The following is a 21,416-nucleotide window of genomic DNA, read 5'->3' as shown; positions in this document are numbered from 1 at the left end:
ACCCACACTGGTTTAGAATCAGAATCAGAATCATTTTTTTTATTTGTCCGTTCCAACATGTACAAGACACATCAGAACTGAAATTACATTTTCGGCACAGTCCCGCTAAGAGCAGACACACGTTACAGGGGGGGGACAAGACAAGACCGCCGACGGATCAGCCGGTTACAGCGCTCCTTAAAAAGATAAGAAAAGGAAAAAACCTCACATAGCATGGCACACATTAAACATACATATATCACACCAACTTGCAACAGAGGGAGGGGTGGGTTTGCGCAGGCCCGCTGTTCGCTCTATAGCACCGCTCGGCCATTTCACAACCCCATGGAGATAAGCGTTGGTGAGGGTGTTGATTTAAGGGTCGGGGTCATGTGTGTGCGTATGCCCAATTAACTCGGGAGAGGTGAAGTGTTTTCGTATGGCTGAGGCCGATAAAGTTCGGCTACAGATGTTGTTGACAAAAAGGAAGGTCAAAAGCGTCTATCTTTGAGAAGTCTTCGGGAGATTTCCTTCAGAACAGCCTGCTCCATGCCAAGGCCATTCAGGGAGTCCAAATCGTAGATAAAAAGTTGCTTTCCTTCGAGAAGACAACATATTGACTTGTCTTCTCTGCTTGTCCATGCTGGACCTCTTTCAGTTCCAATTAATTATTCCTTCTCTGCAAGCTTTTCCAAGATGAGATCCATTTTGCGATTCAACTCAGAAATCGCACAAGTCTGTGTTCCCACAGCCCGACCCAATCCTTCCATTGCGTTGGACAGCCAGCCGTTGGGCCCCTTGAGTGGCTGCCATCGTCTTCCGAATTTGTCCATACACCAGAGCAATGCCCAGCCCAATCAGCAAGTGCCCCGCGATCACAGCTCCAAATAGGTAGATGTCTTCCACGTCCTCGATGGAAAGAGCTGAGAGGCACATGATCCTCCAGGAGTCCCGCACGTAACTCACAGCGATGGTTCCATCAGGGCAGCCAGGCTCCCCCGAACCTCTTTTTCTTGTCGAAAAGACTGTGTCAATAGCGTCAAGAGTCCAGCTGATCATATTCATATTGAAATTTGGATTAGAGGACAGCGCAAAGAAAGAGGCTTTTAAAAAGTTCAGACAAGGACAAAGACAAAGAGCGCAAGCAGGGAAGGAGGGAACGGAGAATGTGACCGCCCTCACCAGAGGCTAGGATGAAAAAAATATATATATATATATAATTCCCTTCACTATATTGTGATTGCACTAACGTTTGATTTACCGTAGCAGTATCAGACTGTTTTTTACGTGTTTATTGAACCGGGGAAAATAATAAAACAGCTGTTTATTCATTTTGGGAGTGAACGGAGTTGTCAGAACGCTGGTTTGTAATCTATTAATAAAGTTTGACTGACCTATCTGACTGTTTTGTTGACATTCCCTTTAGCGCAGCTCCATCTAAAGGATGCATAACGTAACCCCAGCCTCTACTGTAGCATCTATTCTATGCACCTTATATATGAACAAAGTTTTAAAATAGGCCATTCATTGAAGTTGGGCCTTATAATCCGGTGCGCCTTATAGTGCAGAAAATACTTGGTTTAGTTTGAAAAGTGTAACAACGTATGATATTACTTGATATCACTTCAACATGGCTTCTCTGTCCTTTTTCTTTCAGCGATGTTACTGGAGTGACATGTTTACCGGCCGCCTCCGCTCCGAGATCCCGCCTGCCCTGGTAGCCATGTCCTCTGCCTCTGTCACTTGACCACAGTGTGCCTGACTTGGTTATATCTCTCTCTCTCTCTCTCTCTCTCTCTCTCAAAGAATTCACTGGGCGATGCTCTGATGCTGGCAGGTGCCAAGCTGACGGTTCTAGATCTCAGCGACAACGCCTTCGGACCGGACGGGGTGAAGGGCATCGAGAACTTGCTCAAAAGCTCCGCCTGCTACACGCTGGAGGAGCTCCGGCTCAACAACTGTGGCATGGGTATCGGAGGAGGGAAGGTACAAACGGTAAAGTGCAGTCCGTTTGGCAGTCTTCTCATTTCTCTGTTTGCGGATTCTTCAGATCTTGGCTGCTTCATTGAGGGAGTGCCACAAAAAGTCAAGTGCACAAGGTACGCCCCTCGGCCTGAAGGTCTTTGTCGCAGGGAGGAACCGGCTGGAAAACGACGGAGCCACCGCCCTCGCTCTGGCATTCCAGGTAAAAGTACAACTTGGGCATTGTTCCCACTCCAGGTCAAGTCCAATTTTGTTGCCCATATGTGACCTTTATCGACTTTTTTCATGTCAATGTGAACAGTGCAATTCCGAATTTCGTATGTGGATGTAAAGGAGATGCGTATGCAATGTAACTGCTGGCTGAAAGCTGCACACTCAAAAAACAATAAGGGTCATAAGTCTTCGCTGAAATAGAAGGTAGCAAAATAAATAGTCGACAAATGAGCAGAAAACAGGCGAAATACTGCATTTTCCGGGCTATAAAGCGCACCAGCATTGAAGTGGCATAAAATCCTAAATGTGATTGTTCCTGTAACCCCTTTATTGAAATGTTTGTTCCACTTGGGGCGTGGGCATCTTGTCTGACTCACACCATACACAGCCTTCCTTGTCACGTATTCTTCCTTTTCCTGCTTTCCATCCACTAATTCAAACTGATCCAGCAGCGCGATTAAAGATTTTATTGTTTTTTTACAAAAATCAAGGAACTGAATACTTGGGAAACAAAATAAATGGTAGCCTATATGAAGCCGAGGTCTAAAGACAGGTGAGGTCAAAGACTGTATGCTGGTGCCCGACTGTCAATCACGCGCCCAGCGCACTCTTGCCCGTTACAAGCCTGCTTGGCAACTTTTCACCACCTGCAAAGGGTGCACCCTGACATACACAAATCAATCACTCAAAATAATAAAATAAACATGGATTCAAGTATGGCTCTCTATTAGGCTCCCTAAAGGCTTATAAACCACAACTACTCAATTTTTGAAGAAAAAAATATGTTTCTGTGTATTAACCGCAGTTATATACGTTGTGAAATGAATTATTTAAACAGAAATATTTTATAAATGTTTATTTAAATACCTTTATTGTTTCCAAACAGTGTCCGTAACACGGCAGTACAACGGCTGATCAAACAAAACAGAAGTCACTGTCCCACTAGCTGCGGAAGCTAGCTCTCCATCCATTTTCTACCGCGTGTCCCTTTCGGGGTCGCTGGAGCCTATCTCAGCTGCATTCGGGCGGTAGGCGGGGCACACCCTGGACAATTCACCACCTCATCACAGGGCCAACACAGATAGACAACATTCACACTCACATTCACACACTAGGGACTATTTGAGTGTGGCCAATCAACCTATCCCCAGGTGCATGTCCTTGGAGGTGGGAGGGGCCTATCCCCAGGTGCATGTCTTTGGAGGTGGGAGGGGCCTATCCCCAGGTGCATGGGAGGAAGCCGGAGTACCCGGAGGGAACCCATTCAGTCACGGGGAGAACATGCAAACTCCACACAGAAATATCCCGAGCGCAGGATCAAACCCAGGAACTTCGTATTTTGAGGCAGAGGCGCTAACCCCTCTCTCACCGTGCTGCCCGGAAGCTAGCTCTCCAATCAGCTAAACAGACTCAATAACTCCACGGTGAAGTTTTGCTGAATTTATTGAGGAATTTGAGAAAGTGAAACAATACCAAAAAAATGCCATTATAAGTTAAGAATACTAACACAGATACTCGTAAACCTGTTAACATATTAGCTAATACTAACAACGCTAGCTTGATTACATGACAATATGTACAAATATGCATGAAAAGACTCCTACAGACATCACACATGCGCATTGTTTTAGTTATATTGTAAAACTTATTTGTAGATGTTCTCATTCATCCAGTTAATTTTGCATTTTTGAAGTGATTTAGAAGTAGAATTAATAACTCCCATTAGCTGCATTGCTAGCCACCGAGAACAAGATGATTTTTACACATTAGAATGCAAAAAAAACTAAAACCTTTTGTCTTCTGGTCTCTCATAACGATTGCGAACGATAGGCAAATTTCCCCCAAAAAAGTGCAGTTCCCCCTTTCAGTCATCAAGCAGCTATAAAATGATAGAACATCATTACTGAAGTGATGATTTGTGTAATATTTTTCTTTCTGACAGTCCAAACACCTGGACACGCCTGTCTCTCAATCATCTGTTTTTGCAGCGCCATTGCCTCCTTTCTCACATTCATTTGTGCGTAACTGTGCCAGCTTGCGCAAACATTTCAAACGTGCCAAATACGGACTCCAAACTGCGGCTGCAGAATAGTTTAATGGTCGATGAATATGATGGCGCGTGCTCAACGACTATATTGGTCCATGTACTGTGGGGGGTTCTATAATCAGCATACATTTTTCCTATATGTTAAGGCAAACAATAATTAACTTGCGCTCTCTTTTTTGCTCATTTGAGAGGCAGTAAGTAAGTCAGCTATGTGTGCTACACACAAACCTTTAGTAGGCCCTTTTATTAGCCTTTTTACTAAACTACTCCGGCAATTTCTTTGCCTTTCTACATTTAAAATAATGCTCTTTTTGTTGTGAAAATGTTTGTGCTTTCTGTTCGTTATGGATGCATTGGTGTCTAAAAACTGCTGGTCTGTGTTTGTAGTCCATTGGAAGCCTGGAAGAGATCCACATGCCCCAGAATGGCATTAATCACCCCGGTGTAACGGCCCTGGCCATGGCCGTGCAGCACAATCCAAACCTGCGAACTCTCAACCTGAATGACAACACCTTCACGGAGAAGGGTGCAATTGCCATGGCCAAGGTTTGTTTCAGAGTCTTTATACTAGCGCATCGTCTTCTAAAAGACAGAAAGTCCTCAGCTTAACAGACTGATGTCAAATGTCTTCGATATACAGTGCATGTTCACACATTTTGTTATGTTACAGCCTTTTTTCCAAAATAGAGTAAATTATTTTTTTCCACTCAAAATTCCAGACAAAATATCCATATTGACAATGTGAAACAGTTTTGTTTTCTTTAAACACATTTTACAAAATGTATTAAAAATAAAAAATCAAGAAATCACATTTACGTAAGTAATCACGGCCTTTGTCATGAAGCTTAAAAGTGAGCTCAGGGTTTCAACGGATAATCCTTGAGAAGTTCCTACAGCTTAATTGGAGTCCACCTGTGGTTAGTTCAGTTGGTTGGACATGATTCGGAAAGGCACACACTTGTCAAGCATGAAGTCAAAGAAATTGTCTGTAGACCTCTGAGACAGGATTGTCTCGCGGCACAAATCTGGGGAAGGGTACAGGAAAAATGTCTGCCGACTGGGAGGTCCCAATGAGCATAGTGGCCTCCATCATCCGGAAATGGAAGAAGTTTGGAAGTACCAGGAATCTTATTACAGCTGGTCGGCCGTCTGAAGTTCTAAACCAGGGGTGTCCAAAATTTTTGCCCTGAGGGCCGCTTTGGGCAGATAAAAAATTGGTCGAGGGCGGAAAGCATGTATATATATATATATATATATATCTATATATCTATAGATATATACATATATATCTATATCTATATATAGATATATATATATCTATCTATCTATCTATCTATCTATCTATCTATCCATCCATCCATCCATCCATCCATCCATCCATCCATCCATCCATCCATCCATCCATCCATCCATCCATCCATCCATCCATCCATCCATCCATCCATCCATCCATCCATCCATCCATCCATCCATCCATCCATCCATCCATCCATCCATCCATCCATCCATCCATCCATCCATCCATCCATCCATCCATCCATCCATCCATCCATCCATCCATCCATCCATCCATCCATCCATCCATCCATCCATCCATCCATCCATCCATCCATCCATCCATCCATCCATCCATCCATCCATCCATCCATCCATCCATCCATCCATCCATCCATCCATCCATCCATCCATCCATCCATCCATCCATCCATCCATCCATCCATCCATCCATCCATCCATCCATCCATCCATCCATCCATCCATCCATCCATCCATCCATCCATCCATCCATCCATCCATCCATCCATCCATCCATCCATCCATCCATCCATCCATCCATCCATCCATCCATCCATCCATCCATCCATCCATCCATCCATCCATCCATCCATCCATCCATCCATCCATCCATCCATCCATCCATCCATCCATCCATCCATCCATCCATCCATCCATCCATCCATCCATCCATCCATCCATCCATCCATCCATCCATCCATCCATCCATCCATCCATCCATCCATCCATCCATCCATCCATCCATCCATCCATCCATCCATCCATCCATCCATCCATCCATCCATCCATCCATCCATCCATCCATCCATCCATCCATCCATCCATCCATCCATCCATCCATCCATCCATCCATCCATCCATCCATCCATCCATCCATCCATCCATCCATCCATCCATCCATCCATCCATCCATCCATCCATCCATCCATCCATCCATCCATCCATCCATCCATCCATCCATCCATCCATCCATCCATCCATCCATCCATCCATCCATCCATCCATCCATCCATCCGTATATATGTATAATATATATATATATATATATATATATATATATATATATATATGTATATATATACGAGCCAGATGAGGTGGTTCGGGCATCTGGTCAGGATGCCACCCGAACGTCTCCCTGGGGAGGTGTTTAGGGCACGTCCAACCGGTTGGAGGCCACGGGGAAGACCCAGGACACGTTGGGAAGACTATGTCTCCCGACTGGCCTGGGAACGCCTCGGGATCCCCCGGGAAGATCTAGACGAAGTGGCTGGGGAGAGGGAAGTCTGGGTTTCCCTGCTTAGGCTGTTGCCCCCGCGACCCGACCTCGGATAAGCGGAAAAAGATGGATGGATGGATGGATATATAAATATATATATATATATATATATATATATATACACACATATATATATTTGTGTGTGTGTGTGTATATACAGTATATATGTATGTATGTTTGTTTACGTATACATATGTGTGTATGTACATATGAATATAATGGATAATATATAATTAATATAATTGGATATTAAGAGTTGGAGTCCTACCTTGTTTACTTCTGTGACAACCTCCTTAAAGTTTTGTGATCAATCAGTAATATCAATCAGCTTAAATGCGCCAAACATGGATAAGTGTACAGATAGTGTTTTGCGTTTTTCCCAATCATGTTTTGTCATGGATTTAGATGCGTGTAATTCACAATTTTTGTTATGGTGTATGGAAGTTTTTTTATATATATATATGTATATATATATATATATCAGGACAGAATTTCTAGGCGCAGCCAAGGCGTTGAGGGGATCCGGTTTGGTGGCCATGGGATTAGGTCTCTGCTTTTTGCAGATGATGTGGTGCTGATGGCTTCATCTGGCCGGGATCTTCAGCTCTCACTGGATCGGTTCACAGCCGAGTGTGAAGCGACCGGAATGAGAATCAGCACCTCCTAGTCCGAGTCCATGGTTCTCGCCCGGAAAAGGGTGGAGTGCCATCTCCGGGTTGGGGAGGAGACCCTGCCCCAAGTGGAGGAGTTCAAGTACCTAGGAGTCTTGTTCACGAGTGGGGGAAGAGTGGATGGTGAGATCGACAGGCGGATCGGTGCGGCGTCTTCAGTAATGCGGACGTTGTATCGATCCGTTGTGGTGAAGAAGGAGTTGAGCCGGAAGGCAAAGCTCTCAATTTACCAGTTGATCTACGTTCCCATCCTCACCTATGGTCATGAGCTTTGGGTCATGACCGAAAGGATAAGATCATGGGTACAAGCGGCCGAAATGAGTTTCCTCCGCCGTGTGGCGGGTCTCTCCCTTAGAGATAGGGTGAGAAGCTCTGCCATCCGGGAGGAACTCAAAGTAAAGCCGCTGCTCCTCCACATGGAGAGGAGCCAGATGACGTGGTCCGGGCATCTGGTCAGGATGCCACCCGAACGCCTCCCTAGGGATGTGTTTAGGGCACGTCCAGCTGGTAGGAGGCCACGGGGAAGACCCAGGACACGTTGGGAAGACTATGTCTCTCGGCTGGCCTGGGAACGCCTCGGGATCCCCCGGGAAGAGCTAGACGAAGTGGCTGGAGATAGGGAAGTCTGGGCTTCCCTGCTTAGGCTGCTGCCCCCGCGACCCGACCTCGGATAAGCGGAAGATGATGGATGGATATATGTATATATATATATATATATATATATATACAGTATATATAATATCCACAAATGGCGCTATATTGTGTTATGTATGACCACGTCTGTTGTCATTTTGAGTTTGTTTGATTTTTGTATTTTTTTTTTACACACCATGACCAGGGAAGGTTGTTTGTATTTGGTCATACAAATAAATGCTGATCTCCAATACCATATGTCAGACCAGGGTAATTTAAGGCCCGGGGACCGCATGCGGCCTGTTGAGCTTTTCAATCTGGCCCGCCGGAGATTCATAAATAATTGTTTTAGATGTTTAAGTTGGAAAGTTTAGCTGCCATTATGATGTGCAGTGATGTTTTCTAATGATTGTAAGTCTTCAACTATGCTAAGTCTTTCAATGTTTGGAATCTGCAGGATATACTAGTTACAATGGTCATCTAATTAGTTACTTTTGTCACTATGAGATATCTCAGATTATAGGTGTTTTTTTTTTTTACCCTTTGCGTTCATATTTCACTGTTTGTTGCATTTTGGTTGTGTTTTGGTTGATTGTGAAATATTCAGTGTTTTATCATTCATAGTCAATATTGTAAATCCCACATTCTTTTTCATGTACATTCTGGATGTCTCACTCAGTAAAAAAATGTCTAATTCCATTTTGTTTTTTAAGACCGTTTGTCATAACAAAAAAGGCCAGACAGAAGCCATTTCTTGGTAAAAAGTTTGCCAAAAGACCTGAAAGACTGACCATAAGAAACATGAAGCACTGTGAATACCTTCTGGGTGTTCTGTATTTGCTGCTGGGCTACACCTTTTCCTTTGTGTTTCACAGGCATTGAAACATTCTCGGAGCATTCAGGTAATAAACTTTGGCGACTGTTTGGTGCGTCCGGCTGGAGCCACAGCGATCGCTGAGACTGTTTCAGAAGGACTGCCAATCCTGAAGGTGAGCCATCATTTTTGAAATGAGATTAGTCTCCAGTAGGGCCCCGAAACAGTGTTGTTTGATAAAAAAAATGGTATTGTTTTTCTGTCAAGCCTATTTTTCAAAGGAGTTTGTTTGGTTTGAACAGAACTTTGACACTTTGGCCCAATAAAAGCACAAGTATAAATCCTAGGTATCCATTTTCAGCTGCACGACAAATAGACGAAAGACAGCCACAGGTGTCAGTTCAACATCTTGCTGTGTAAGCACTTTTCCCACCACTCGAGGGTAGCCTTCACGCCATTTGTAGCAAGGTGGATTTTTCTGCTGTTGTCAGTTTTTAATTTACCGTATATTCCCCCGAATGACAGGGTTATTCAACTAAACCTGGGGTCGGCAACTTTCAGCATTCAAATAACCATTTGAGCCCATTTCCCACCAAAGTTAACCCACCTATAGCCGCGAACTCTGTTTGAGCCCTAACACTACTTTTAGTTTCATTACATTTAAGCTATAGTATTTATGAAATCAAACCCCAGACAGAATATGACTTAGCAAGTATTTTTGCTCTGATCGGCTTTCCGCAGCAGTTCCGAAACTGCTCTTTTTCGGTCATCTCCAGCTTGGTAGTATTTTTCCGCAAGTACTGTGTGTTTGTTCTGGAAATGTATTTCCACTAGGGTTGGGCGATACGGCCTTTTTTTAATATCTCGATATTTTTAGGCCATATCGCGATACACGATATATATCTCGATATTTTGCCTTAGCCTTGAATTAACACTTGATGCCTATAATCACAGCAGTATGATGATTCTATGTGTCTACATTAAAACATTGTTCTTCATACTGCATTAATATATACCGTATTTTTCGGATTATAAATCGCTCCGGAGTATATGTCGCGCTGGCCGAAAATGCATAATAAAGAAGGAAAAAAAAATGTATACGTCGCACTGGAGTAAAAGTGGCATTTTGGGGGGAAATTTATTTGATAAAACCCAACACCAAGAATAGACATTTGATAGGCAATTTAAAATAAATAAAGAATAGTGAACAACAGGCTGAATAAGTGTTTGTTATATGAGGCATAAATAACCAACTGAGAAGGTGCCTGCTATGTTAACCTAACATATTGAAGGGACGGTATAGCTCGGTTGGTAAAGCGGCCGTGCCAGCAACTTGAGGGTTGCAGGTTCGATCCCCGCTTCCACCATTTTAGTCACTGCCGTTGTGTCCTTGGGCAAGACACTTTACCCGACTGCTCCCAGTACCACCCACACTGGTTTAAATGTAACTTAGATATTGGGTTTCACTATGTAAAGCGCTTTGAGTCACTAGAGAAAAAGCGCTATATAAATATAATTCACTTCACTTCACATATTATGCTAAGAGTCATTCAAATAACTATAACATATAGAACATGCTATACCTTTACCAAACAATCTGTCACTCCTAATCGATAAATCCCATGAAATCTTCCTCCTCGATGTCGCTTCTAAACAACTCTGCCAACTCCAAAGGTATGCGCCGCTTCCTCTTGTCATTTTCTGCTGCATATTTCACTACGTCCAGCTTGTAATCCGCAGTACATGATTTACTTTTCGCTGCCATATTTGTTCAGCCTTTCTCAGTTTTTATAAGTTACGGCCAACGATGAAATGATCCATTTTATTAGCTACGGCAGTAGCATATAGCAGTTAGCATTCCATGACCCACAATGCACTTCTGCCATGACCCTCCCCCGCCGAATTCTTATTGGTTGACGTGTGTGTGACGATTGCTGACGTGTGTGTGATGATTGCTGACATTTTCTTCGTCTCTTCCACAAATGAGATAAATAATATTATTTGATATTTTACGGTAATGTGTTAATAATTTCACACATAAGTCGCTCCTGAGTATATGTCGCCCCCCCGGCCAAACTATGAAAAAAAACTGCGATTTATTGTCAGAAAAGTTACGGTAGTCATTTTAAACTTTCATGCAGCGAAGGAAATCACAGCTAAGTAAATTGACCAATACTGTGTTTATTAAACAGTTATTAGCAGGTGACTTTTCAAATGATGCTACATATTAGCAGTAATGCTACTTTTGGTAGCGATGCTTGTCCCCCACACTTGACAAATTAAAGTTGTCTATTCGTCATCTTCCCGCTTAAAGCCGAACCACCGCTGCTGTTTTTTCTTGGGAATTAATTCTTCCTTCATTTGTTACCATATTTGCGCCTTCTTTCTCTCGTAGTACCACTCGCACGGCTCCGCTAGCATCACAGCTAAGGTTACCCATGCTGCTACCTCTCTGCTCCGCAGGGCTTATACGTATGTGAGGTATGACGTGACAGTATGCGGTGTGTATAAGAAGGTGCGCTTGTTTTACGTCTCCAAGAGAATGAGAGACAAGAAAGAGTGAAGAAGAGCCTGTAGTTTAATGCCCACAGCTAAAAGCAACTGCGTGAGAATGTACAGGTGCTGTTCATATTATTAGAATATCATGAAAAAGTTGATTTATTTCAGTAATTATATTCAGAACGTGAAACTTACATATTATATCAATTCATTACACACATAGTGATATATTTGAAATGTTTATTTCTTTAAATTTTAATGATTAGTACTGACAATTACTGAAAATCCCAAATTCAGTATCTCAGAAAATTAGAATATTAGTTAGGTTAGAGGATGTCGTAGTGGTTTGTGCAGCCCTTTGAGACACTAGTGATTTAGGGCTATATAAGTAAACATTGATTGATTGATTGAAATGTGGGCCAACTGAAAAGTATGAACATGGAAAGTTTCAGCATGTACGGCAATCAATACTTAGTTGCAGCTCCTTTTGCCTGAATCGCTGCAGATATACGGTGTGGCATGGAGTCCACCAGTCTGTTGCACCCTCAGGTGTTATGAGAGCCCAGGTTGCTTTAAGAGTGGCCTTCAGCTCTTCAGCATTGTTGGCTCTGGCATCTGGCATCTTCCGCTTCACAATACCACATAGCTTTTCTATGGGGTTAAGGTCAGGTGAGTTTGCAGGCCAATCAAGAACAGGAATACCATGGTCCTTAAACCAGGTACTGGTGGATTTGGCACTGTGTGCAGGTGCCAAGTCATGTTGGAAAATGAAATCTTCACCTCCATAAAATTGGTCCGCGGCAGGCAGCATAAAGTGTTGTAAAACTTCCTGGTAGACTGCTGCATTGACCCTAGACCTCAGGAAACACAGTGGACCAACACCAGCAGATGACATGGCACCCCAGACCATTACCCATTGTGGAAATTTGACACTGGACTTCAGGCAACGTGGATTCTGTGCCTCTCCGGTCTTCCTCCAGACTCTGGGACCTTGATTTCCAAAGGAGATACAAAATTTACTTTCATCTGAAAACATAACTTTGGACCACTCAGCAGCAGTCCAGTCCTTTTTGTCTTGAGCCCAGGCGAGACGCTTTTGACGTTGTCTCTTATTCAAGAGTGGCTTTACACAAGGAATGCGACAGCTGAAGCCCATATCTTTCTGGGTGTGAGTTTTCCTTGCCCTTATGAGGGCCTACCGAGGATGTCGTAGTGGTTTGTGTTGTGGTTTGTGCAGCCCTTTGAGACACTAGTGATTGAGGGCTATTTAAGTAAACATTGATTGATTGATTGATTTTGCATACGTTAGGGTTCTTGAAGCACTGACTCCAGCTGCAGTCCACTCTTTGTGGCTCTCCCCCACATTTTTGAATCGGTTTTGTTTGACAATCCTCTCCAGGGCGCGGTTATCCCTCTTGCTTGTACACTTTTTTCTACCACATCTTTGTCTTCCCTTCGCCTCTCTATTATTGTGCTTGGACACAGAGCTCTGGGAACATCCAACTTCCTTGGCAATGACCTTTTGTGTCTTGCCCTCCTTCTTTAAAGTATCAATGGTCATCTTTTGGACAGTTGTCAAGTCAGCAGTCTTTCCCATGATTGTGTGTCGTTAAGAATCAAAACGAGAGACCATTTAAAGGCTTTTCCAGGTGTTTTGAGTTAGTTAGCTAATTAGAGTGTGGCACCAGGTGTCTTCAATATCTGACCTTTTCACCATATTCTTATTTTCTGAGATGTCGAATTTAGGATTTTCATTGGTTGTCAGCTATAATCATCTCCTTTTTGGCAAAAAACACTTTAAATGTATCAGTCTGTTTTGAATGAATGTATACATTCTACAAGTTTGACTTTCTAAATGGAATTAATGAAATGAATCAACTTTTTCATGATATTCTAATAATATGACCAGCACCTGTATACTCCAATATCACGATATAGTAGGGGTGTAACGGTACGTGTATTTGTATTGAACCGTTTCAGTATGGGGGTTTCGGTTCGGTGCGGAGGTCTACCGAACGAGTTTCCACATATTAAGTTGCGTAAACAATACTCAAAATGCCGGACATTTGAGGCATTTAAGAAACTGCCCTGACAGCCCCACAAAAGAGGACATGTCGGGTGAAAAGAGGACGTATGGTCAGTCTATCCGAGCCCGAACGCTGCTAGCACCGGACATGTCCTCTTTTGCTAGCATGCTAGCAGCGACCGGGCTCGGATAGACTGACCATACGTCCTCTTTTCACCGGACATGTCCTCTTTTGCGAGGCTTTCAATGTTATGATGAATTATTGACCTATCCAAGGTTCCCATTACTTCACGTCAAATATTCCACTAGGCAAAATATTTTTGGTGCAAGATTTTGCAAATTTGGTAAATAAATAACCAAAAAAATTATATTTTGTTGTTTTCTTACTGTACCGAAAATGAACCGAACCGTGACCTCTAAACCGAGGTACGCACCGAAACGAAATTTTTGTGTACCGTAACACCCCTACAATATAGTCATTTTCTATATCACACGAGACAAACCCGCGATATATCGCCCAGCCCTAATTTCCACTTTTGATTTTTTGTTTTTTTGCCATTTTCTCCCCTCATATTAAGCACACAGGTGAACCAACCTCGTCAACAGTAAACGCAAATGAAACTGTCCATGTAGAATTAAATGTTTTATTTTCATCAGAAATGTTTCTCTTTTAGATTTGTCCATTGCTAATTTACTGGGGGTTGACCCCTAAAAACAATGCAAATGCTTGGCAGCAAAAGGTGACGCATCGGGGGTGTTACGTACATTTCAAAAGACAAAATATTGCAAGATCACAAACTCTAAAATAAAAACGGCTACATTAAAATGGACTAACTAAATGAAATAAATTAAAATGAGATATTATTTATTTAATTTTTTTAAAAGCCGAAGCGAGCCAGGCTGAAGGCATGAAAGAGCCGCATGCAGCTCCAGAGCCGTGGGTTGCAGACCCCCTGAACTAAACCGATCGAAGGGCCACCTTTCCAGAAAGCTCAGAATCTGTAATGGACAATTGTTTCAGTCTCAAATGTCAGAAGAAATTGACTGGACATTCAAAATATGAGTGTCCGTCTTTCACATTTGAATCGGTACTCGACACTGTGAATTTTCAGTACTTGAGGGAGTGTTGAGGTGTTAATAAATGTTCATTTGTTTGAAAGTCTTTGATTTACCATTTAACGGTAATGACAACTGTGCTGTATTGTTCTTTATTGATGTCCAGTCCTGATTTATTTAGCTCTGTGAGAATTGTAGACAGTAGTAGACTTTATGTTCAGTTGCGATTCCAAGATGCTTTCTTTAGTTTAGTTCAGTTTAGTTTAGTTTAGTTTATTAAGGATCCCCATTAGTCTACACCGCAATGGAGACTATTCTTCCTGGGCTCCAGGCAAAAACATCACACAATCACAAAACATGTTGGATGGCAGTAGTAGAAAGTGGTCTTTGCCATTAAGCTGAGTCCACCCTTGTGTTCTGCCCTAAAATGCGTTTATACAGTGAGTATTGCATTTAATACGCACCAGCTGTTTAAATGTTTTGTGTGGTTGTAATTGCCATATTTGGAAGTGTTGAAATCGCCATGTAAAATTGCAAATGCATGTATATGGCAAATCCAATGTAAATTAGCATGCAGCCAGCACCTTTTGAAAAGTGGAGCCTTACTGTGCGTTTGAGTGTTTACGTAGAGCGGGGGTCGTCAACCTGCGGCTCATTAGCGCCACCCTAGTGGCTCTCTGGAGCTTTTTCAAAAATGTATAAAAAATGTAAATAAATGAGGGGTAAAAATTAGTTTTTTGTTTGAATATGGTTTCTACAGGACAACAGACATGACACAAATCTCCTTAATTGTTATAAAGCACACTGTTTGTATTAAACACACTTCACTGATTCGAGTATTTGGCGAGCGCCGTTTTGTCCTACTAATTTTGGCGGTCCTTGAAGTCACCATCGTTTGTTTACATGTATAACTTTCTCCGACTTTCTAAAACGTGTTTTATGCCACTTATTTTTCCGTCTCATTTTGTCCACCAAACTTTTAATGTTGTGCGTGTATGCACTAAGGTGAGTTTTGTTGATGTTAATGACTTGTGTGGAGTGCTAATCAGACATATTTGGTCACTGCAAGCTAATCGATGCTAACATGCTATTTAGGCTAGCTTTATGTACATATTGCATCATTATGCCTCATTTGTAGCTATATTTGAGGTCATTTAGTTTCCTTTAAGTCCTCTTAATTCATTTTTTATTTCATGACACACTATCTGTATTTAATATCGCCTTTAATTTTTTGCTGCTCCCGACAGATTTGTTTTTGTATTTTTGGTCCAATATGGCTCTTTTAACATTTTGGGTTGCCGACCCCTGACCTAGAGGCTATCCAACTGAGTGCTTGTTGACCCGCCAAGTGTTTTGAGCTGGCCGAGCCTGCAACCAGACATGACGTCACGTGCAACAATGGTATCCATTTATGGCAGTGGTCCCCAACCTTTTTGTATCCGCGGACTGGTCAACGCTTAATAATTTGTCACGGGGGGTGTCCTTTTTTTTTTTCTTCTTTTTTTTTTCTTTCTTTGTCATGAAAAAGGGAGGTTTTGGTGATTGGTGCACTAATTGTAAGTGTATATTGTGTTTTTTATGTTGATTTAATAAAAACATTTTTTTCTTTATTTAAAAAAAAAAAAAAAATTTTAATAAAAAATTGTTCTGCGGCCCGGTACCAATCGGGCCACGGCCCGGTGGTTGGGGAACACTGATTTATGGGACCTGTTTTGGCGACTTGTCCAGGGTGTACACCCCTTCCACCCGATTGTAGCTGAGATAGGCACCAGTGCCCCCCGTGACCCCAAAGGGAATAAGCTGTAGAAAATGAATGGAGAGATGTTTTTGTTTTGTTTTGTTTTTACGTTAATTGGTACCCAGTAGTATTGTCTGATTTCGATCTCGTTTTTGTTGTGTTTTGTTTTTTTCATTTTACGTGAATTGGTACCCGGTAGTATCGACTGAGTTCGATCAGTGCCTATAAAAATACCCACTTGATGTCCGTTGCAGTGAACTTGTGTACAATAATCCAGGGTCTTGCTTACACGAGGAGTGATGTTGTGCAGAGTGATTCTCAAACTGTGGTACGCCAAAGAATCACTTCTTTAAATATTCAAACACAGTGTTACTGTTTAACCTGTCTGTAATGTTATAGTACCCACACATATTAAACATACTATACTAAATAAAGTTTTGTTTTTAATGAACATTTAGGCCTACTACTTCACTGTATTTTAATGTTGGGCATTATGATGGTACTTAGCGGGAGCCAAGTGTTTTATGAGGTGTTAATGCTTTAAAAAATGCTGGTGTTTTAAGAATTTGCTGAAAAAATATTAGTCCCTCTTAAGTTTTGAACTGAATGCAGTGGCATTCCTGGGAGCCACAAGTTGACACAAACACGTAGCCAAGTGATACATTTAGGACAACCAATGGGATGACCACTTATTTATTCGCTAAAAGCATAAGACAGATAGCATAAACCCTCCTTACAATATGAGACTAGTGTATAATTACTTTTGCTCACCTCTTGGCGCTTACCCATAAACGCTGTCTCTCATTGAAACAGGAACTCAATCTGTCGTACGGCGAGATAACGGAGGACGCTGCTCTGGTGGTGGCCCATGCGGTCAAGGACAAGGACCAGCTGGAAAAACTGGATTTGAATGGTACAAAAGTTTTTCAGAATACGCTTTTCCTTCCAAATGCTCCCCTCACTAAATTATAGTTCGCATTGAGGGCGCTACCTCGCCAAATGAAAGCATTGCACCTTGCTTTCTTCCAGCTTTTAGCATGTAATGATGTAAACTACGGCCCAAATAACACACACGCATTAGATTTATTGTTGTCCGATGACGATAGCAATTTGGCTCAGATTAGTTGCTAACGTTAGCTATCATTGAATGTACAAACCCCGTTTCCATATGAGTTGGGAAATTGTGTTAGATGTAAATATAAACGGAATACGATGATTTACAAATCCTTTTCAACCCAAATTCAATTAAATGCACTACAAAGACAAGATATTTGATGTTCAAACTCATAAACTAAATTTTTTTTTTTTTGCAAATAATAATTAACTTAGAATTACATGGCTGCAACATGTGCCAAAGTAGTTGGGAAAGGGCATGTTCACCACTGTTACATCACCTTTTCTTTTAACAACACTCAATAAACGTTTGAGGAAACTAATTGTTGAAGCTTTGAAAGTGGAAGTCTTTCCCATTCTTGTTTTATGTAGAGCTTCAGTCGTTCAACAGTCCGGGGTCTCTGCTGTCGTATTTTACGCTTCATAATGCACCACATATTTCGATGGGAGACAGGTCTGGACTGCAGGCCGGCCAGGAAAGTACCTGCACTCTTTTTTTACGAAGCCACGCTGTTGTAACACTTGTGTTGCTGAAATAAGTAGGGGCGTCCATGATAACGTTGCTTGGATGACAACATATGTTGCTCCAAAACCTGTATGGACCTTTCAGCATTAATGGTGCCTTCACAGATGTGTAAGTTACCCATACCTTGGGCTCTAATACACCCCCATACCATCACAGATGCTGGCTTTTCAACTTTGCGCCTATAACAATCCTAATGGTTATTATTCTTTGTTCTGGAGGACACCACGTCCTCTGTTTCCTAATATAATTTGAAATGTGGACTCGTCAGACCACAGAACACCTTTCCACTTTGCATCAGTCCATCTTAAGTGAGCTCGGGCCCAGCGAAGCCGGCGGCGTTTCAGGATATTGTTGATAAATGGGTTTTGCTTTGCATAGTACATTTTTAACTTGCATTTACAGATGTAGCGACCAACTGTAGTTACTAACAGTGGTTTAATGAAGTGTTCCTGAGCCCATATGGTGATATCCTTTACACACTGATGTCGGTTTTTGCACGTAATATCATCGCTTACGTGCAGTGATTTCTCCAGATTCTCTGAACTTTTTGATGATTTTACGGACCGTAGATGGTAAAATCCCTAAATTCCTTGCAATAGCTCATTGAAAAATGTTGTTCTAAAACTGTTCAACAATTTGCTTACAAAGTGGTGACCCTCACCCCATCCTTGTTTGTGAATTACTTAGCATTTCATGGAAGCTGCTTTTATACCCAATCATGGCACCCAACTGTTCCCAATTAGCCTGCACACCTGTGGGATGTTCCAAATAAGTGTTTGATGAGCATTCCTCAACTTTGTCAGTATTTATTGCCACCTTTCCCAACTTCTTTGTCACGTATTGCTGGCATCAAATTCTAAAGTTAATGATTATTTGCAAAAAAAAAAAAATATTTATGAGTTTGAACATCAAATATGTTGTCTTTGTAGCATATTCAACTGAATATGGGTTGAAAATGGTTTGCAAATCATTGTATTCTGTTTATATTTACTTCTAACACAATTTCCCAACTCATATGGAAATGAGGTTTGTATATTCTACCGTAACATCTGCAAATTGTTGATTGCTCCTTTGTCTTTATTTGTGTGTGGCTGACGAACAATTTTGTTCAATATGATGAGTAATTAGGGCTGGGCGATATGGGCTTTTTTAAATATCTCGATATTTTTAGGCCATATCGTGATAACCCATATATATCTGGATATTTTGCCTTAGCCTTGAATGAACACTTGATGCATATAATCACAGCAGTATGATGATTATATGTGTCTACATTAAAATATTCTTCTTTATACTGCATTAATATATGCTACTTTTTTAACTTTCATGCAGAGAGGGAAATCACAACTAAGTCGATTGAGCAAAAGTGTATTTATTAAACAGTTATTAAGCAGTGGCACAAACATTCATGTCATTTCCATAACAGAAAGTGCAAGATTGTCAGTCATTTTAAAAAAAGCTATGAGTGCACTTTTGTGCATGATGTCACTAAGATGACATATCAAAACAACACTAAATTAAAGTGCACTTTTTGTACAGAACGCCACTACAATAGTTTCAAACAAATAAAATGCACTTTTGTGCATGATGTCACACAAGATATTTCAATAAGTGTCAAATAAAAATGAGCTGCATAATAGGAAATCAAATCACTATGTGGTAGGTTCCTGCGGACGTTATCTCCTTATGTTGTTGACTTCTTTTTTCATACGGTGTTGATGTGGAAATGGTTGCCTCACCATTTTGTTGGTGTGGAGATGTTGATATGCGGAGTAAGCATTCTTCATTCTCTAGCAGGTGACTTTTCAAGTGATGCTACATATTAGCAGTAATGCTACTTTTTGTAGCAACACTTTTGCCCCACACTTGACAAATTACGGTTGTCTGGTTGACATATTCCAAATTGAAGCCAAACCACAGCCAGACGATGGACCCCATGCTGTTTTTCTTGGTAATTAATTAAACCTTTGTTACCAGATTTGGACCTTCTTTCTCTCGTATTACCACTCGCATGGCTCCGCTACCATCACAGCTAACATTACCCATGCTGCTACCTCTCTGCTCCACGAGGGCGTATACGTATGTGACGTATGACGTAACAGTATGTGAGGTATGTAAGAAGGTGCGCTTGCTGTCTATACGTATACGCCCTCGCGGAGCAGAAAGGTTGCAGCATGGGTAACGTTAGCTGTGGTGCGAGTGGTAATACAAGAGAAAGAAAAATGTCAATCTGGTAACAAATGAAGGAATAATTAATTCCCAAGAAACACAGCAGGGGGTCCACCGTCTGGCGGTTGTTGGGCTTCAAGTGGGAATATGTCGAACAGACAACCGTAATTTGTCAAGAAAGGGGCAAAAGCGTTGCTACAAAAAGTAGCATTACTGCTAATATGTGGCATTGTTTGAAAAGTCAGCTGCTAGAGAATGAAGAGTGCTTACTCCGCATGTCAACATCTCCATTCGGTGCCACACGCCCACACCATCAAAATGCCGAGGCACACATTTTCAGATCAACACCGTATGAAAAACCTACTCGGTGGGCTAGTGGTTAGAGTGTCCGCCCTGAGATCGGTCGGTCGTGACTTCAAATCCCGGCCGAGTCATACCAAAGACTATAAAAATGGGACCCATTACCTCCCTGCTTGCTACTCAGCATTAAGGGTTGAAATTGGGGGTTAAATCACCATAAATGATTCCCGGGCGCGCCACCGCTGCTGCTCACTGCTCCCCTCACCTCTCAGTGGGTGATCAAGGGTGATGGGTCAAATGCAGTGAATAATTTCGCCACATCTAGTATGTGTGTGACAATCATTGGTACTTTAACTTTAAAAAATATTGCTATTGTTATTTAAATGTATTATTGCTAATATTATTATACTGATTGTGTTTTTTTTGTTACTAATTTATATCCAGGTTTTTTGAAACAATATTTAAAGTTGGGCTTTAGTGGTACAATAAATACTCATGTTTTTAGATGAATGACTAATTGTGTAATTAATGGTGATTACAATATTATTTTTGCCACAATGGTGCAGCCCTGCTCTTGTCACACGTGAGATGTTGACTGTGTCCTGCAGGTAACTACCTGGGGGAAGACGGCTGCAAAACCTTGAAAGACCTCATGGAAGGCATGAACATGGCGGCGCTGCTGGCGTCACTCAGGTAGCGCGACAACGCGTTCAAGCTTACGTTACGCATCTGTGTTTGTGGACATTTGTACAGCGAGCTCAAACAATTCCCCTTCTCGTTCTTACTCAGCGATGATGAGGGTGAGCCGGAAGATGATGACGACGACGAGGAGGATGACGACGACGATGAGGAGGAGGTGGAAGAAGAGGAAGAGGAAGAGGGAGTCGAGGAGGAGGAAGAAGAGGAAGAGGAAAATGTCAGCAACAAGGTAATCTGAGTCAGAATAGTAAACGGTCACTTTCAATAACATGAATAGTTTAATAGGTCGGTACTTTTTTTTTTGGAATGTTGCCTATCAGTCACAATCATTATGAGAGACAAGAACACACGTCTTTTTTTCAAAGGAGGATTTTAAAG

General features: G+C 41.8%; 1 protein-coding gene across 2 annotated transcripts in view; it reads left to right on the top strand.

Moving 5' to 3' along the window:
• rangap1a (RAN GTPase activating protein 1a) overlaps positions 1-21,416 on the top strand; it is a 55,468-nt gene that overhangs the window by 14,601 nt on the left and 19,451 nt on the right. For both annotated transcript variants that reach the window (XM_061884524.1, XM_061884525.1), the window contains exons 4-11: positions 1,637-1,696; positions 1,786-1,965; positions 2,030-2,164; positions 4,610-4,768; positions 8,974-9,087; positions 17,045-17,144; positions 20,948-21,032; positions 21,129-21,267. In XM_061884524.1, the coding sequence (XP_061740508.1) occupies positions 1,637-1,696; positions 1,786-1,965; positions 2,030-2,164; positions 4,610-4,768; positions 8,974-9,087; positions 17,045-17,144; positions 20,948-21,032; positions 21,129-21,267 (972 nt within the window). The remainder of the gene's footprint in view (positions 1-1,636; positions 1,697-1,785; positions 1,966-2,029; positions 2,165-4,609; positions 4,769-8,973; positions 9,088-17,044; positions 17,145-20,947; positions 21,033-21,128; positions 21,268-21,416) is intronic.

Source organism: Nerophis ophidion, linkage group LG23 (genome assembly GCF_033978795.1).
Source record: "Nerophis ophidion isolate RoL-2023_Sa linkage group LG23, RoL_Noph_v1.0, whole genome shotgun sequence".
Taxonomy (NCBI): domain Eukaryota; kingdom Metazoa; phylum Chordata; class Actinopteri; order Syngnathiformes; family Syngnathidae; genus Nerophis; species Nerophis ophidion.
This window is presented reverse-complemented; position numbering and strand designations above follow the sequence as displayed.